An 18,164-nucleotide genomic window follows, 5' to 3' on the forward strand; every position below is an offset into this window, starting at 1 on the left:
ACAAGAAGCCGTGCTAGGATTCCCGGGATTGGTACATTCCCAGGCCCCGAAAGGGCCTCTATGGCAAGTTATAAGATCGTATAAATGGCAAGCGGTACCGCAAATTTCGCCTCGGCCGGTAGTGGGTCGCACAGTCTATACTGATGCCGGTGCAGTAAGTAGGCAGGCAGTGTGTGTGTGGTATGAGAATGGCACCTGGGAAAATCACCTAATTACAGGGACAACAGCGGATACATTACAAACACTAGAATTGTCCGCAGTTGTTTGGGCTTGCCAACGCTGGATGCATGAGCCAATTAATATCGTTTCAGATTCTCTGTATGTTGTCAATGTAGTGAACCGGATTGAGGACGCCTTGATACGGCAAACTAAGAAGGACAGATTGTTGTCATTGTTTCTGCAACTGCGAGATGCCATTCAAGGAAGAACCGCACCTTACTGTGTCATTCACATACGTAGTCACCAGTTCTCAATTGGATTAGCAGAAGGTAATGCGCAAGCAGACAAGTTGGTAAGTGTAATCACAGCAAGACCAGAAAGTGACTTTATGCATGCACGTGTGTCGCATGAAATGTTTCACCAGAATGCAAAAGGTCTTCGGAGAATGTTTGGACTTACTTGGGCAGAAGCTAAAGGAATAGTAAGAGCATGCCCCTCCTGCAGTCATCATGGGCCGGGGTTAGGCTTGGGTATTAATCCACGGGGTGTTAAGGCACTCGAGGTATGGCAAATGGATGTCACGCACATGCCAGAATTTGGTACTAAAAGATATGTGCATGTGTGTATTGATACCTTTTCACGATTCATATGGGCAACAGCACAGGGAGGGGAAAAGGCACTCCATGTGTGCAGGCATTTGACAGTGTGCTTTGCCATCATGGGGGTACCACAGCAGATCAAGACGGACAACGGCCCAGCGTATGTCAGCAAAAAGATCAGCACCTTTATGAAGATGTGGGGAGTAACGCATATCACAGGCATCCCATATTCTCCCACGGGCCAAGCAATTGTCGAACGATCACATCAAGTCTTAAAGGAACAGTTAGCAAGGTTAAAAGAAATTAAAGATGTTGATGAGCGACTGTCCAAGGCGTTATTCGTCTTGAATCATCTATGCTTGACCGGTGACCGAGAAGATCCTCCTGCAAGTATCCATTTTCAATCCATGAATAAAGCAGCACCAAATGTGCTGCCGCAAATAAGAGTAAGTTACCATGATCCTGCTACAGGAGTCTGGAAGGGTCCAGTTCCTGTCTTGTTCATTGGCCGGGGATATTTCTGTGTCTCTACAACGGCCGGACCAGTTTGGGTGCCAAGCCGGTTCGTGAAGGCCGTCCAGAATGTTCCAACGGACGGAGAAATTACGGACGGAGATTCTAATATTGTCAGCAATGTTTGCACTTGTGACCAAGATCAAGCAACAACAAAATCTGTGAGTGCCGGAGATGGTCAGAACAGTATAATGTCACCCTGTCTGTCCCGGGCGTCACCTACTCCAGAAGAGTAGTACATGAGAGAGACTCAAAATGATATCGGTTCTTTCAATTAATAGCTCGATGATTTGTTTGAAACAAGGTGTAGATGGTTGCTGGGTTTAGTCACAAGGGGATTAAAGATTTGGTTTATGGTGGTGGTAATCATCGTAGTGTGTTGTAGGTATAGCTAAAAGAGTTACTTGTAAAACTGCTGTGTCAGGCTTGGTTTGCTCAAAAGAAGAAGGGGGAATTGTTGAGGGAATCGGGAAACAGCATAGATCCCACGGCCTGCTGCAGCTGAGCAAACCAAGATACCAGGATAACTGTGAGAAGCTTCTATGACAGTGTTCCCACATCGCCCAACTGAGGAATGCAGGAAAATATTGTTACCAGCAGCGGGTACCAAGGATAAGGTCTACGTGACTACTAATCACAAGGGGATTGTTTTCTTGCAGGTGGGGTTGTTTTCTTCTAGTTGTTTTTCTGAGTGCTTTGACCAATAATAGGGCCACTAAGATGATCAGAGGGCTGGAGCACCTCCCCTATGAAGAAAGGTTGAGGGAACTGGGCTTGTTTAGCTTGGAGAAGAGAAGGCTCCAGGAAGACCTCATTGCAGCCTTCCAGTACTTGAAGGGAGTGTATAAACCGGAGGGGGAACGCCTGTTTACATGTGTTGATAGTGATAGGACAAGGGGGAATGGTTTTAAACTAAGGCAGAGGAGATTTAGGTTAGAAATTAGGAGGAAAGGAATAAGGAGGATACTAATGAATAGCAGGGTGTGAGAACAGGGTATAACAAGAATGCCAGGTTAATGCTCTAGTCAAGCGGTGTCAGAATACTTGGAGGTTTGAGGTCGAAAGAGTTACAAATTCTAGAAAAACTGCTATATAGCTTCATAGCTGTTAAGAAATGTAATTCTTCTTGTGGTTCTCTCAAGGGCATAGTGAATGTGTTGGTATTGCTAGTAAGATGCTCGTTCAATGAGTTGACATTGTAGAAAATGGGTATGAATACAGATTTTTATTTTACTTTTATTAGGAGACAGTGGATAAGCATAAACTTCTTGGTACAAATATCTGGGCATTTGCAGTTAACAATCTAACTGCTGAAAGCTCAGGATGTGGTTAGTTAATCATAAAGAAGTATATTTCTAATAATAAGAAAATGAGTAGCTTATCAGAATCATAATAGCTGTTTTATTGTTGCAGATACAAATAAAGACTTATGTGATTGTCTCTCAGTGGATTTCTTAGGTATCATGGGCTTCAAAGTGTAAATATTGAAATCCAAAACTGTTAAGAGGAAGCTTTTTTTCAGGATTTGATTATATTTAAGCATCAGTTTGTGTGTTTGTCCCTGGGTTTTGTTTTTATTTTATGTTATTTTATGTTATGTTATTTTATGTTATTAATTTCAGATTTCACCTTAGCTAAAAGCTATTGCTTCAGTATGAAAACTGCAGAAACTACTTTCAGATTGTTCTCACTCTGTGTATTGTGAGCTTATGGTCATTGCTGTTTGAAATGACACAGTAGTACATAAACTCATTCAATAATCTTTGTATCTAGAAAGCTATAAATGCTGTGTGTACCAAATTCAGCTTTTCCTTAACAGGTTCTCTCTTCAGAAACTAGAAGAACTCAGTCAGTATCCAGATTTCAACAACTACCTGATTTTTGTTCTTACAAAGTTAAAGTCTGAAGGTAAGTTTTTTTTGAGATATTGACTGTTTTATGCTCCCCCCTCCCCCCGCCTCACTTTCTTCTCTTCAGTTTGATAGAAATAGGAAGCTTATTCCTGTTGTCATCCAGCACTATGGAGGACAGGCAGGTTCTTTAGGGACCCTTGGCAGAATGAGGACTGCAACAGGGTTGTGGTTTCAATTATAGATTTATTTTTATTATTACATTAAAAATATATTAACAATCAGTATGGCTTATCTACAGTTTCTAGCACTTAGCGTAGCTTATAGTTGCACAGAATTTCTAGAATTGTGAGTTACACAGGCTTTTCAGTTACCTGGATGGACCTTCTGCAGATTGGGTCAAATTCTTATTGTTCACTGTGTAATATAATCATAACCTAGACTCAGGCTTTATGTAAAAGAACATGAGTCACTCACTCAGTCCTCTGAGGAAAAAGGTGATGGTGGAGTGGTGGAGGCAGCCCTGGCCACTGGGTGAGGGGGAAGGATATCATGGGTTTTGTTGCCCGGCAGCACTTCCAGTCTAAGTCCCAATTAGGGCTTGTTGCTGCTCGATTTTATAGACAATGCACCCTGTGCTGTTACATTTCCCTGTTCCAGGAGGGATGTCATCATCTCCTGGCAACCCCGCACCTGGGTATTGATAGCCCTGAGAAACTTAATCACCCTGTCAGTTGGTTCCCCCATATCATCCTTGGTGATTCAGCACTTGGGTCTTGATAACACTAATGCTTTTTATCACCATGACAAAGGGTGTCCTCACACCCTGGGGCCAGAGAGGGGGAGGAGAAGGGGGCAGGGGTATACATTAACAGCCTGCTTACATATTACGGATATTTGCCTTATTGCTGGTTCTGCTAACCATACTGTCAGGGGTCAGGAGCAGCGGGTACCAGTTATACCTATAGTCAGTTTGCTGGTTGATTGATCTATGTGGAATCATGGAATGGTTTGGGTTGGAAGTGTTATATATGGAGTGGTAATTTGCGTCGGGAAAATGGTTAATATTAATAAAGAAGGGGGAGATTTAGGAATGTGGCCATGGGGGTTGGAAAACCCCATGATTGATATAACATTAGACTCTTAACGATGAGGCCATCAGGAATATAAAAGAGTTTAGAGGGAACAAAGAAGGGTGATTCAGGAGACTCCATGCAGTCTCGGGTTGCTTGTTCTCCAGCTGGTTCTCTTGTTCTCCAGCCATTAAGGCATGGATGTTTCTGGGTGTTTGCTGTTGTTGTTACATTCAAAGTTGTTTGACCAATGAAAAAGTTGTTTTGAAAAGAACTGCTGTGGAAAGAAGGGTATAAGAGGGGAGCCTGCCCTCAAGATAAAAAAAAAAAAAAAAAAGAAGACAACACGATGTGAAGAAGTTATGTCATCAATAAAGAAGCAGAAAGAAGGAATGAAAAGGAACAGGCTAGCAGAACGGAGACCAGGACGGGAACAGGCACGTTGATCACCTCATGAAGATAGGTTCGGCCAAACTCAGCAAACTGCTCAGAGAAGCTTGTACAGAAAGTCGCTGGAAACAGGCGCACTGGAGCTGGAGAGAAGCTCGAGCTGAGAGAAGCGGACCCGTGCACACAACTGCCTCTCGCTGGTAAGCAGTTGCGCATTATGGGGAATCATACGTCCTTAGGAACAAAGACTGTCCTGGTAACCTTACAGCTTATTCTCCTTCTTAACAATCGGACAGTTTATGATCCTGAAATATGGGACCAAACTGAGGTCAAGGTGTGGGACTCTGCAACTAAAAACGACAAGGTTGCAGTGGGATTGCTCGGCACCTGGCGAGCAATCTCTGAGGCCTTAAATAACCATGTGGAGCCACAATCACAAACGTGTGGCTTGCCAGATAGTGAGGGAGCTGCGGGCTCCTTTACTGATCCGACTGCTATGCCACTGCCATCGGCCCCTCTGCTGCCACAGCCATCGAAGGCTTTTGCTGTTATGCCCCATGTTGACCTGGACGTGCCTTTTGACCCAGGCCTATTGGCCTTGAAAAGGAGATGGATATGCTTTTCTTCGATCTGGGAAGAATGGGATACATAAGGCCTGAAGACCGAGTTGCTTGACAACTTAAAGCGAGACATATTGTTCAAAAGGAATGGAAAATGGAGACTTATTAGTAATCAAGAAAAGGAATGGAAAATGGAGACTGTTAAGTCACGGAACTTAAAGGATTGTTTGTTACCTTTCCTGATTGTATGTATATATAGGCATGCTTGCGTTTAGTATGTAAAGCAATGTTCTGTATATTTAGAATGTTTGCTGTTCGTGTGTGCGTGTTGATGGAGCGTAGACTCCCCGCACACCCAGCGCTGTTTACTTGCCTTTTATACCTTTTATAGCTTTTATACCTTTTATAAATATTAGTTTTATAAATATTACAAAATTCAGATCGAGTTGAGACCTCATTTATAACTGAAGGGACCTTAAAGATCATCTAATTCCAAACCCCCTGACATGGGCAGGGACACCTTCCACTAGACCAGGTTTCTCAAAGCTCCATCCAGCCTGGCCTTAAACACTTCCAGGGATGGGGCATCCACAACTTCTCTAGGCAACCTGTTCCAGTGCCTCATAGTCGTGGTGTTTTTACCCCACTGTTATAAATGGCTCAGGATTCAAATTAGGATTAAATAAAAAAAATAGGATTTATTGAAAGAATATAAAGGAATAGAGGTAAGCAAACAGCGCTGGGTGCACCGGGAGTCTCCGCTCCACCAGGACGCACACCAGTTACATCAAGCAGCTGATTTTTATGCTCCCAGACTAATACATATTCATTACTACTTCTAAAAAAAATAGATTATTAAAATTAGCTTCCGGGGTGCAGTCCCTCCTACTGGAGCATGCACAGTCTCCTCTGGGGTCTCTTCTGGGGGTCTCTAGGGGTCTTTCATGCTGAAGGCTCGTAGTCTTCCTCTCCCCCTTTGTACTTACTGGGCACCATACCAAGTTTATAGAACATCCTCTTCAAGTCTTGTCTCCCAGCCGTCATTCAGCTTCTTTCTCCTTCCTCTTTATCTCTCGGCCCCCCCTAACCAGATACCAAAGATCCACATAGTATCCCATAACAGTCACTAGTTGTTATCAGTTGTTCTGAAACTCCCAGACACACGAGTAATTAAAACATTCTTCCCCAGCCATTCACAGACACATCTATAGCAGTGTTAGAAATAGAAGTCCGGAATAACAAAAGCAAACAGGTTCATAACTTTAAGAAGTGATAAATTGACTAGAATGAGGGGGAGACTGGGACACACTGCATCTGTGGTTCAAGAATTAAATTGCCAGTGCAGGGCCCAGAGGCAGACAGGATTCAAACAGAATTGTTCTTTATGGACACGAATTGTTAAAACATTCCTCACACTACCGAGCAGCTGAACTCCACCACAACTGTGTTCTCACTCCCCCTCCTCAAAGGGAAAGGGGGAGACAATACATTGAAAAGGGCTCAAGGGTTGAGATGAGGATAGGGAGATCACTCAACAATTATCATGACGGGCAAAATGGACTCAGCATAGGGAGATTAATAGAATTTATTGCCTGTCACTAGCAGACTAGAAGAGTGAGAAACTAAAAGTAAACTAAAAACATCTTCTTCCCCCCTCCACCCTCCCTCCATCCTACATCCTCCCTCCGAGCAGTGCAGGGGAACAGGGAATGGGGGTTGCAGTCAGTCCATAATACTTTGTGTTCGCTGCTCCTTCACAGTCACTCTTTCCCTGCTCCAATGTGAGGTTCCTCCCACAGGATGCAGTCCTTCCCAAACTGATCCTACATGGGCTTCCCATGGACAGCAGCTCTTCAAGAACTGCTCCAATATGGGTCTGTACCATGGGTTCCATCCAAAGCAGTTTTTCATAGTTTGTTATGTGATTTTTGAACAACTTTTGACTTTCAGGTAATTGACAAGTTATAGGAGAATATGCACATTTCTGGTTAAATTTATTCAGTATTAATATCAGTGTGGTTCTGCAGGGTAAATGCCAATAAATGGGAAATGCTAATTTTTGGTTAATTATGAAGAGTAGTCGAACTGTAAGGCCACATTTCTGTGTAGAAGGATGGTGTATATCCTAAAGAAGTAAATTGTATACATTCAGTACCCAGGGTAATGAGAGCTCTGGTATGTGAGCAGCAGGGAAAGAATTATCTTTTGGGAAGTCTTTCCTCTGTTAATTAGCATACATGTGCTGAAAGATAATAAATGATAGCCTTTTTGATGGGGTTAAAAGAAATATCTAGGTGAAAGCTTTTGTATTATAGAATAGATGCATCAGGTTAGTTTTTCAGCTGGTATAATTTGACATATTGATAACATGGATTACACTAGCTAATGACCTGGAGATTATTCAGGGATTTGTATGATTCTGTGATTCAGGAGCAAACTGCTCCAACACGGGTCCCCCACGTGTGGCAGCTCCTGCCAGATCACCTGCTCCTGCGTGGGCTCCTCTCCACAGGCTACAATGTGAAAATTTGCTCTGCTGTGGTACACCATGGACTGCAGGGGGACAACCTGCTCCACCATGGTCCTCTCCACAGGCCGCAGGGGAACTTCTGCTCCAGTGCCTGGAGTACCTCTTCCCCCTCCTTCTTCACTGACCTTGGTGTCTGCAAGGTTGTTTCTCATTCCTCTCTCTCCCAGCTGCTGTTGTGCAGCAATTTTTTTCCCTTTCTTAAATATGCTCTCACAGAGGCACAATCATATCACTTATTGGCTTGGTTCTGAGCAGCGTTGGATCCCTTTGGAGCTGGCTGAAACTGGCTCTTATGTAATGTGGGGCAGCTTCTGGATTCTTCTCACAGAGGCCTGTCCTGCAGCCCCCTACTACCAAAACCTTGACACATAAACCCAATACAATAGCGAAGAATTTCTTTGTTATATCCATTCTAAATCTACACTCTTTTAGTTTAAAGTTGTTGCTTCTTGTCCTATCACTACATCCCATCTCTATCTTTCCTGTAGGCCCTTTTTAAGTTGTTATAAGTTTTCCCTGGAGCCTTCTCTTTTCCAGGCTGAACAACCCCAACTCCCTAAGCCTGTCTTTTTAGGAGTGATTTTCCAGACCCTTCATCATCTTTGTGGCCATCCTTGGTTTTCGTTCTAATTCTTCCATGTCCTTCTTTTGCTGGAGGCTCCAGAGCTGAACCCAGTACTCCAACTGGGGTCTCATAAGAGTCTCGATAGAGGTGGAGAATCACCTCGCTTGACCTGCTGGCCAAGTAGTAAAACAGATGGTAAAAGTTTTACAGTAGTAAAACAGATGGTAAACAGTAACGACGTTCCTAACTCCTGTGTCTGCTTTCTCATCTCTGCTTCTCCTCTGTTGGCTGCAACCTCCTTGCTCACTGTTGGGGTTTGGGTGTTTGCAGCTACAGGTGTCCCGAGGTGGCCAGGTCCAGGTGTTGCTTCTTCCCTCGCGTGTTGTGGCTGCTGGAGCTTTCTATTTGTATTCGATTCGGGGGGCTGAGGAAGAAGCACCTTGTTTAATCTCCACCTGGCATTGAGGAGTCCATGTTTTGTCGCCTCCAGGCTCCTGATGGTGCAGGACACACGTGGGAAAGGCTGAGGGCAACTCTGGAGGACCCGAGGAAACCCAGGTGGTTGGAGGCATACCTCCAATGCTGTGCTAGGGAAATACATGTATATACATGTATATGTAGGAATATCTGTATTCTGGCTAAGCAAGTATGCAGGAGTTGTGTAGGATGTCAGAAGGTAAATAGGAAAATTATCTGCAGTCAGTCCAAAGCGGGGCGAGAACCAGGAATTCAACCCTTCCAAAGCATACAGGTAGATTTTACAGAACTCCCTAGAGTACGTAGATTTAATAGTTACTAGTCTTGGTCAATCATTTGTCAGGCTGGGTGGAAACTTTCCCATCAGTATCTGCTGCTGCGAACACGGTAGCTAAGGTAATTCTAGAATAGATAATTCCTAAGTATGAGACCTGAGAGACTGTTCCTATAGGCGAACCTTTAAAATTAAAAATAAGGAGGAGGTGTGAATCATAGTTGTAAATTGACATTTAACTTTTCCTTAGGAAAAATTAATGAATACCACGTGTAATTGGGAAAAAGAGTTGGATTACATAGAGTTAGAGTGTTTCCAGGGTATTCTGGTTTTTATATTAGTATCTTGATTATTCTCCATACTGATGAAAATTCACGGGACAATAATACTGATCCTAGGTGTAGAAATGTTACGTGTGAGATAGGAAATTATCCATACGGTACCGAATATGGTAGCTACAGGAATGCTAATATGTATAATGCACATCAGACACAACAATGGAATCATCCTGTAACCAGATGGCCAGTCCCAAACGGCAAGGGCTGATATTGGCTATGCGGTAATAAAGCGAGGAATGTGTTGCCCCGAGGATGGAAGAGAAATTATGCCCTGGGGGCGATAATTCCAAATGTAACTATTATTGAAGACATACAAAGCCAAAGCCCCCTTGGGACCCTTTCGCGTTAAGGGGTGTAGCTGATTAACCGTTATGGGCCCGGTCGGATTCAGGGTACTGAACTATCACAATCACAGATTTCACCAATAATGCATTAACCATTAGGGGTCCGGTCGGATACTCACCAATAACCGTCTGGGGTCTGGTTGGATTCAGAACACTGAACCATCACGGTCACGGATTCACCAATAACATATAACCACCCTTACCCTAGTTGCGCTTAATGAGAGCTATAACAATGCAATCAAGTGTGATTTATTACAGCAACAGGTACACAGGTTCTTTGGATTGCCAGCGATAGTGATTGTCTGCAAAAGCAAGCTAGCATGCATGAAATACACAGGTGTTACAGGTGGGCAGCCTAGAAATTAACGTGTTAAAAGGATCAAAGATTCTAGAAATTTTTATAACCAAGTGTTCAAATCTCACCCAAAGGCGTCCCAATGGGGGAGTGGGGGGGGAAGAGAAGCTCAGCCCGTCGACTGGTCCCGGGAGTCAGGGTGTTGTATTCCCTCGGGATAGTATCTTCCCTAACATCCCCTCTCTCTTAGGCCAATTTATATTATTTTCTATCTTTTAGGTGGAGCTTGAGTGGCTCTAGTCAAGCATATCTTAGTTATGATTGGTGAAAAGTTTTAAAGTTTTCTCACTTTCGTTTAAAGGTATAGGCTCCGAGAAATTCAGCGTGCATGCTCAGTGAGGGGTGGTTGCACCTTGGAGGCGGGTAGCTTTTGGGATGGAGGTGTGTTTTGGTATTATAATGATATTATAATGAGCAAAAGTACACTAGGGGACAGCATTTGTCAAAACATGACAGGTCCTTGGCTCAGGGTAGCAAAAAGTGCAGCTTATCCGTCTTTGTGTGCAGAAGAACAGTCGTGTCCCCACCTGGTCACAGAGCCTAGCCGTGGTGTCTCCACTCCACTCTACGCTCCGTAATGTTCCTTAGAGCTAGCACACCAGGTTTCTCCAGCGCAATAGCATCTAAGGTTGGAAGCCTAGGGAACGCTCAGGTAATGCAGCTATGCCCTACCCTGAAAGCCTCTTCAATGCTGTACATTTTCTTTAAAATGTGAATGTTAGTTTTATTTTCCTAGTTACTTCAGGCAATTACACCACAGACCCATACACACAGAATTAAGAGGACTCCAGCTAATCTTCTAGTGAAAAGGAACAGGGAAATGTTGGAAAAACTCAAGAGTGGGGAATGTAAAAAGGTACAAAAGCAACAATAGGAGTAAGAAAAGAAGAGGAGGGGGGAATTGTGAGAATTAAAGTTGTGTTTTTGCAGTGGAAAATTCCACTAACCTTGCATATTCAAAAGTGATTGGGAAGGCATAACAGAGGCATAGCAGTGTGGAGCATGTTAAGCAGATAAGGGGAAGGTCCCAAATAAGGAGGACATCTAGGGAAAACAGGATGAGCAGTGCAAAATCTGTAAAAACAAAAAATCACAGGCCCTCTAGTCACGAGAGAAGAAGGAAAAAAAAAAAAGGAAAAGGAGAAATTAATGGTTGGTCAAATAAAATTGTACATATATGGCATAGAAGTGCGTCAAGTAGGTTGTGAACCTGTAGTACTCAGCCAATGAGAAAACGGGAGGAATCAAGTGCCAGGTAATAGGGAATATAAGCTTATGATATACTTTTGCTGTGCACTCCTGCTTGCAGGATGCCTGCCATTACAATCACGAATAAAAATGCTACCTCACTGAGATCCTTGCCTGAACCTGTGTTATTGGCTACAGATTGTTTCTCACATTACTGTTATCATTATTATTATTATTATTTGTCTTCCTTTTCTGTCCTATTAAACTGTCTTTATCTCAACCCACAAGCTTTTACTTTACTATTTCATTTCTTTTCATTTCCTTTTCATTTTATTTACTTTACTATTTCATATACTTTACTATTTCATTAAATTTCAGTTTATATACCACTGTTTCACTTTCAGTTTATATACCACACCTTTTATAGAATGGTTTGCATTACAAAATGGTTGTGGCATGTGTGTGTTGCTAGGAAACCAGGTGACATTCAGTGAGAACAAACCTGAATCAATATTATAGGATGAGGTTATGGGTTAGCATCTACCAATATGACATGGAGGCAGAGGAAAAAAGGTAAAGTAAATGAACTTGCTTTCATTTAAAGTATACATCAATCATTTTTCCTTCTGGTCATCTTGGCCATCAATGAATATTTCAAGAGGCAAAATCAAGAGTTTCATCTCCAGTCATTTCTTTAACTACCATTTTATTTGGACATTTAAGTTTAGATGAAACTCAGCAACTGAAGAAGTGACAAAGTGTTCATTCACTTCAGCAGGGCTTCATATACCACCTTTACATGCCAACAATGAACCAATGCCTTTTTGACTTGTCATCAGCTAAGCACCCAGAAATACTTTAGCCTTCATTCAAAATTGGTAACTTGGTCACTTTCCATACACAATATAAAATGTTACCATTATAAGCTTTAGTTACCACAGTTAATTTTTAGGCATTTAATCTAGTGGCCTGAATTGAAAGGTTCATATTCCTTATAGCCTTATCAGGCTTTCAGTACTTAAAGGGGTGGTGAGGCAATGGAACAGATTACCCAGAGAAGCTGGGGATGCCACATTCTTGGAAGTATTCAAGGACTTTGAGCAACCTGGTCTAGTGGGAGGTGTCCATACCCACGACAGGGGGGTGGTGGAATTAGATGATCTTTAAGATCCCTTCCAACCTAAATCATTCTATGATTCTATGATTCCTCAGTTCCCGTTGCAATGAGTGGAGGAAAAGGGGCACTCTTGCAGAGTGCTGTTCACAGCACCCAGATTAGGCTCCTGCTCCGAACACCATCTCATCTTCTTCTAACGATATAGGAATCAGACAGATTTCCTTCCTAACCTGGACACCCAAGTCTGGCGCCTTGCATAGAGAGAATAACTGCTCCCAATGTTCAGTGCAGTTTTCAAACTTAACTAGTAATTGCTATCATTGGGAAATACTTATGTAGTCATTATCCAATATACATGTATGCAGCATAAGTAGTAATATACAAGGATAGACCATTATGTCATTAAGACAAGTGCAGGACCTTGCACTTGGCCTTGTTGTTGAACCTCGTGAGGTTCGCACAGGCCCACCTCTCAAGCCTGTCAAGGTCCCACTGGATGGCATCCCTTCCCTCCAGCATGTCGACCACACCACACAGCTTGGTGTCATTGGCAAATGTGCTGATGCTGCACTCAATCTCACTATCCATGTCACCAACAAAGATGTTAAACAGTGATGGTCCAGATACTGACTCCTGAGGAAAGTCGCTCGTTACCAATCTCCACCTTGACGTTGAGCCACTGACCTGCCAAATAGTTCATCCGTGAAATCCGTGTCTCTCCAATTTAGAGACAGGGATATCATGGGGGACAGTGTCAAATGCTTGGCACAAGTCCAGGTAGATGATGTCGGTTGCTCTTCCCTTATCCACCAATGCTGTAACCCTGTCATAGAAGGCCACCAGATTTGTCAGGCATGATCTGCCCTTAGTGAAGCCATGTTGGCTGTCACCAGTAACCTCCTTATTTTCCATGTGCCTTAGCGTAGTTTCCAGGAGGATCTGCTCCATGACCTTGCCAGGCACGGAGGTGAGACTGACTGGCCTGTAGTTCCCCGGGTTTTCCTTTTCCTTCAAGTGAAAGGAAACTGTGGCCTGCACACTGCTGGTGATATACAGTATGAAGGGATACCTTTCCTTTACACCTGACAGGAGTTGCCTCCAGAGGCTGAGAAGCTCTGCCTCTCTACCAATTACTCTATCAATGACCCTTTCTCTAGAGAGGGATCCTAGCTGCTTGGCTTCCTGGCTTTCTAGTTCCTGGCTATTGGCCCTGGTGTCCCAGCATCAAAGCTGTCACGTGAGGATGTGCCTGCCTGGGTGAGGACTGAAATCCTTTCATGTATCTTGCAGCTCACTCAGGCATAGGGATCAGGTGGTTTCTGATTTATTTTTGATTTGTCTCTTCTTCCTGCTGTTTTTGTGGTAGCTGTGCTTTAGAGGTTCCTGCCTTTTCCTCTTTTCCCTCCTTCTTAGGAGGAGCTTCTTCCCTCACTAAAGGAGCTTACTTTGTTTCCATTGTTTTGTCTTGGCTATGGGGGCGACTGATACCATGGATGGTTGGCCCTCTGGTTTAGCCACAGTGCATGTTATCTGGTCATCAGATTCAGAGACCTCCTTCTTCCCTTGAGGGTGCTGGGTAGTGTTAATTACTGTTTGATGGGTGCAGGCCACACCCCAGCACAGTGCAGTGAGCTGTAGCTCTCCGGCATTGCCAGGGTCAGGGCATACAACTTTCAATCATTCTATAATTTTTTTTAGGATTTTGCACTTGTTCAGGGGTGAAGTTCAAAACCACTGGAGGAGAGAACTGTGACAGGTACCTGCCCATATTCTTCCACACACCTTGCCACCTGCCACCACACTGTCTTGGGGCAGATTCCTGGGTGGTATTCTTAACTAATTGTTTAACGAAAAAAGAAGAAACACACTGTGGAGACCTAGCAATAGGAGTATGTTGGTTAGCCATGGACATTCAAGGTACTCAAAAACTGCTGTAATTAGTCCACAAAGAAAGAAGGAGGAGACATCATTCCCAATACTATTCATAAACTGACTTCCAGAGGAGGAAAAGAAAGCAGTGTAATTTTTAATATTCTCAAAAAGATGATTTCCAAGAGACCAGAATGATAACAGTGCAGGGCCTGAGTACCAGATTAAACTCAAGGCCAGTGCTTTACAGCACAGTGAACTAAAGAATCCGAATACAGATTTTAGCATACTCTCTGATTGGATATAGAGAAGGGAGAACATGGCATGGACTACATGAGGCTTGATCAAACAGGAAAATATTAACAGGAAACTGAACATGGTGACTAGAAAGTAAGTGTATTAGACATAAGCATTTTAATCAATTCTACTGTTATCTCAACCCTCGAGCCCCACGTTGGGTGCCAAAAAGGACTGTGGTGGTTTTACCCTGCTGGGCAGCTGAACTCCACCACAACTGTTTTCTCACTCCCCCTCCTTAGAAGAAGAGGGGAAGAAGAAAGTATGCTGGAAAGAAAAACAAAACAAAACAAAACAAAACAAAACAAAAAAACAACAACTCACGGGTTGAGCTGAGGATAATTTAATTAAAGGGAAAAGGAAGAGGGGAGAAAACAAGCAAAGGCTGCACGGAAGCATAGAGAGAGAAAATAAATTACTCTCTACTTTCCATCAATGAGCAATGTGTGGCCATGTCCTGGGAAGCAGGGCCTCAATACGTGTAGCAGTTGTTTGGGAGGACGGACGTCTTTATAACGAGAGCTTCCTCTCCTTCCCCTTTCCCACCTTTTATTGATAAGTGTGACATCATACAATATGGAATATCCCTTTGGTGGGTTGAGGTTGTACTGCCTCTGGCTGGGATGGAGTTAACTTTCTCTGCAGTGGCCCATATAGTGCTGTGCTCTGCCGTTGTAGCTAGAACAGCATTGGTATCACACCGGTGTTTTGTCCTGATGCTGTGCCAGTATTCTTCGGCTAGACGCAGAACACTTTTTTAAAAATGGGGGTTATGTTTCCCCTCTCCAGTCAGTGGGAATTTCACTGTCTGCCATGACTTCTCAAATATGATGGATAGTGGCTTAGCAAATTCAACTGCCAGTTCCCTCAGGACCCTTGGATGTATCTCATCAGGTCAATACCTATTTCTTCCAATTCTCTTACCACCCCGTCAATCCCCCTAAGTGCTGCTGATGACAATGCATGTCGCCGAACATCAGTGATTTGAGAGGGGGGTAAGGGTACAAATGTTTGTAACTGACTCAGTTTCACTGTGCCTGAATCCCTTTGATATGTTGCAAAACTTTACACAGTTCCATCTTGGAGTTTCCACATTCTCCTATGCAGTACGTCAAATCCTAAAATATTAGTATATGCAGCACCAACTAATACTTCTATCCTGGTTAATTTTTGTTCCTCTGGCAACCAGAGTGAAGTTTCTGCAGTGGGGCATTGTTTTTCCACACCATTGATTCCCATGAATTTAACCCTGAGTTGACCAGGTGTTATGCTCGGGGTCTGTGCTGTCTCATGTGTAATTACTGACATTTGGGTCCTGGTATCAATAAGAAAATTTACCAATATTTTTTTGGGTTCAACAGGAATGGCAATGATAGGGTCAGAGTGTTCATCAGAGAGCCATTGAATTGCTAATACCTGTTGAGCAGTGTGGCTCACTGCCCTCCCCGGGGATAGGATTTTTTTTGCTGAGATTCTGCCTTGCCAATTGGGCTTGGTGCAGAAGGTGCACTTATGGGTTGAGAGTTTTCCAGCTAGGCAATTCTCCCCAGCTGGAATATTTTTCTTACCCAGAGATTGGACTAATGTAGGGAGATCCTCTGTAGAGACACCATGCAAGATTGGTTGGGGTACACCCAAATCTAGGGCCTTACACCACAACTCGCCCCGTTCCCTATTAGGTTTGAACCTCTCTTTGAAATTGGGGTATCTGGGTTTTTGAGTGTGGATCTGGTGATCTTGCTGGGAGTGTTTTGGGGGCTTAGTACTGGATGAACTGATCCAGCCCATTCGACATCCATACTTACCTATGCCTCATACAAATTCACTCCAGGTGGGAATGAGGGAGTGTGGATTTCATCTACGACTATAATCACCATCCCTACGAGCAGCTTGTATGTGATCCTTTGTATTTGCTACAGACATCTTGAGACAATCATGGAGGCCACGGATAAGAGAGGTTAATCGAGCTGGGTCGATAGGGGGCTAACATGGGGAATTTCCTAAATTTCTCTTTTTCATATATCGCCTGTATGCAGGCTGCTTTCTGTACTGCGGCAGCCAAGATGGAATAGCCTGTGGCTCTAATTTCCAGTGATTCCCCTCTCTCCTGGGGTTCTATACCACCTGCCCAGTATGCAGCTCGTGCAGTTATAGAGTAGTTATGATCTCCTGGCGTGGTAGTTTAAAATGTTCCTGGTCCCCGAAAGCTTCCTGCTTCTTCCTCACTCAACATAATTTGGTCTCCACCTTCAAGAGAATCTCACCACACATACTCGACTTCCGATTCTCCTGACCGTCTTGAGAATTTTTCCTGTATTTTTATAAACTCTGCTGGTGACTATGGGATTGTTCACACAGGAGTGCGGATTTCATCATTGTCATCAACAGTGGTCTCAGTTTTAACCAAAAGTCTCAAGGAAATCAATTAAGGTTTGGCAGTCTCTTTGACCTCATCATCACTGTCAAGCCAAATATCACCATCCCAGCTTTCAGGGTCTGCACTACGCATTAATCTACGAACCTGCTTAACTGGAGCAGAAGGCTGTATTTTATCTAACAGATGATTAACCCTTTCCAGCAATTGTTTAAGATGATTATTCTCATTCAAAAGTTTATCAACTCTGATTCCTAGTGTTTTTCCTGTCTTTCTTTCAAAGAACAAAAATGACTTTAACACCTCATTTTCCAGTTTTAAAGCTGTATATCCACATCAGAGATTAGTTTGGGAGCAGGAATTTCCTTAGCTTCTTGCTGAGTGCAAGACAAACAGGCTCCTAATACTGCACAGATTACATCTTTACCCATTTTCACTCCAATCTTTTGCACAGCCTGATACTGCTTAATGTGTTCTACCACTTTCTCTCAATTTTTCCAAAATTTTTGAGCCCACTCCTTCCCAGCCTGGGAAGGGGCACATTTGTATTTTTGCAGCAGTTTATCCATGGCTATCCTGCCGACTATGTCATTTTTTTTCTGATTCATTAAAGGTTAAAGTAATTGAGTGTGATGCCCAATTAGCTAAGTCCGGTTGGATTCAGGGTACTGAATTATCATGATTACAGATTCACAAATAACGTAGCACATTATTTGTGAATGTATTAATGTAGCACATTTGTGAATCCCTCGCTCCATGAACTACCGTGGTCACACTTAAAGATTTCAGTTGTGTTCAATGAGAATTATCACGGCTAGGTTTAATGCAATCTCGTGCAATTTATTAAAGCAACAGGTATACAGGTTCTTTGGATTTCCAGTGATAAATTCACTGTTTGCGAAGCATACTCAAATACCAAAAGTATGAGTAACACAGCCTGGCTATAAACACTTTAAAAGGTATAAAGCAACTCTATAGAGATTTCTAGGTTTCCCAGGGAGGCACTTGGTATAACCAAGTGTTCATATCTTACCCATGACGCAGTGAAAACTCAATAACCAAAGTTATTAAGCAGGTATTCTTTATTATGGCACCGTGTGTGTGTGGGGATTGCTCTGCTGAACACACACACACACCAAGGGTTACTAGTAGTGTAATTAGGGTTACTAATAGTGTTACTATTAGTGGGACAAATACATATTCATTTCATTTCCCATAAGTCTCTTGCATATTCATCAGGTCTCCGAAGAATCAATAACATAGGTTCCCGCCCCTATTCACATGCATACTAG

At 43.1% G+C, this 18,164-nt stretch overlaps 1 protein-coding gene across 1 annotated transcript in view; it reads left to right on the forward strand.

Moving 5' to 3' along the window:
• The window catches only part of LOC311426494 (transportin-1-like), a gene marked incomplete at its 3' end in the record, with an annotated part of 69,766 nt that overhangs the window by 27,523 nt on the left and 24,079 nt on the right, over window positions 1–18,164 (forward strand). The window contains exon 3 of the mRNA XM_084502861.1: window positions 3,104–3,179. Within this exon, the coding sequence (XP_084358987.1) occupies window positions 3,104–3,179 (76 nt within the window). The remainder of the gene's footprint in view (window positions 1–3,103; window positions 3,180–18,164) is intronic.

Source organism: Aythya ferina (genome assembly GCF_964211825.1).
Source record: "Aythya ferina genome assembly, chromosome: W".
Classification (NCBI taxonomy): domain Eukaryota; kingdom Metazoa; phylum Chordata; class Aves; order Anseriformes; family Anatidae; genus Aythya; species Aythya ferina.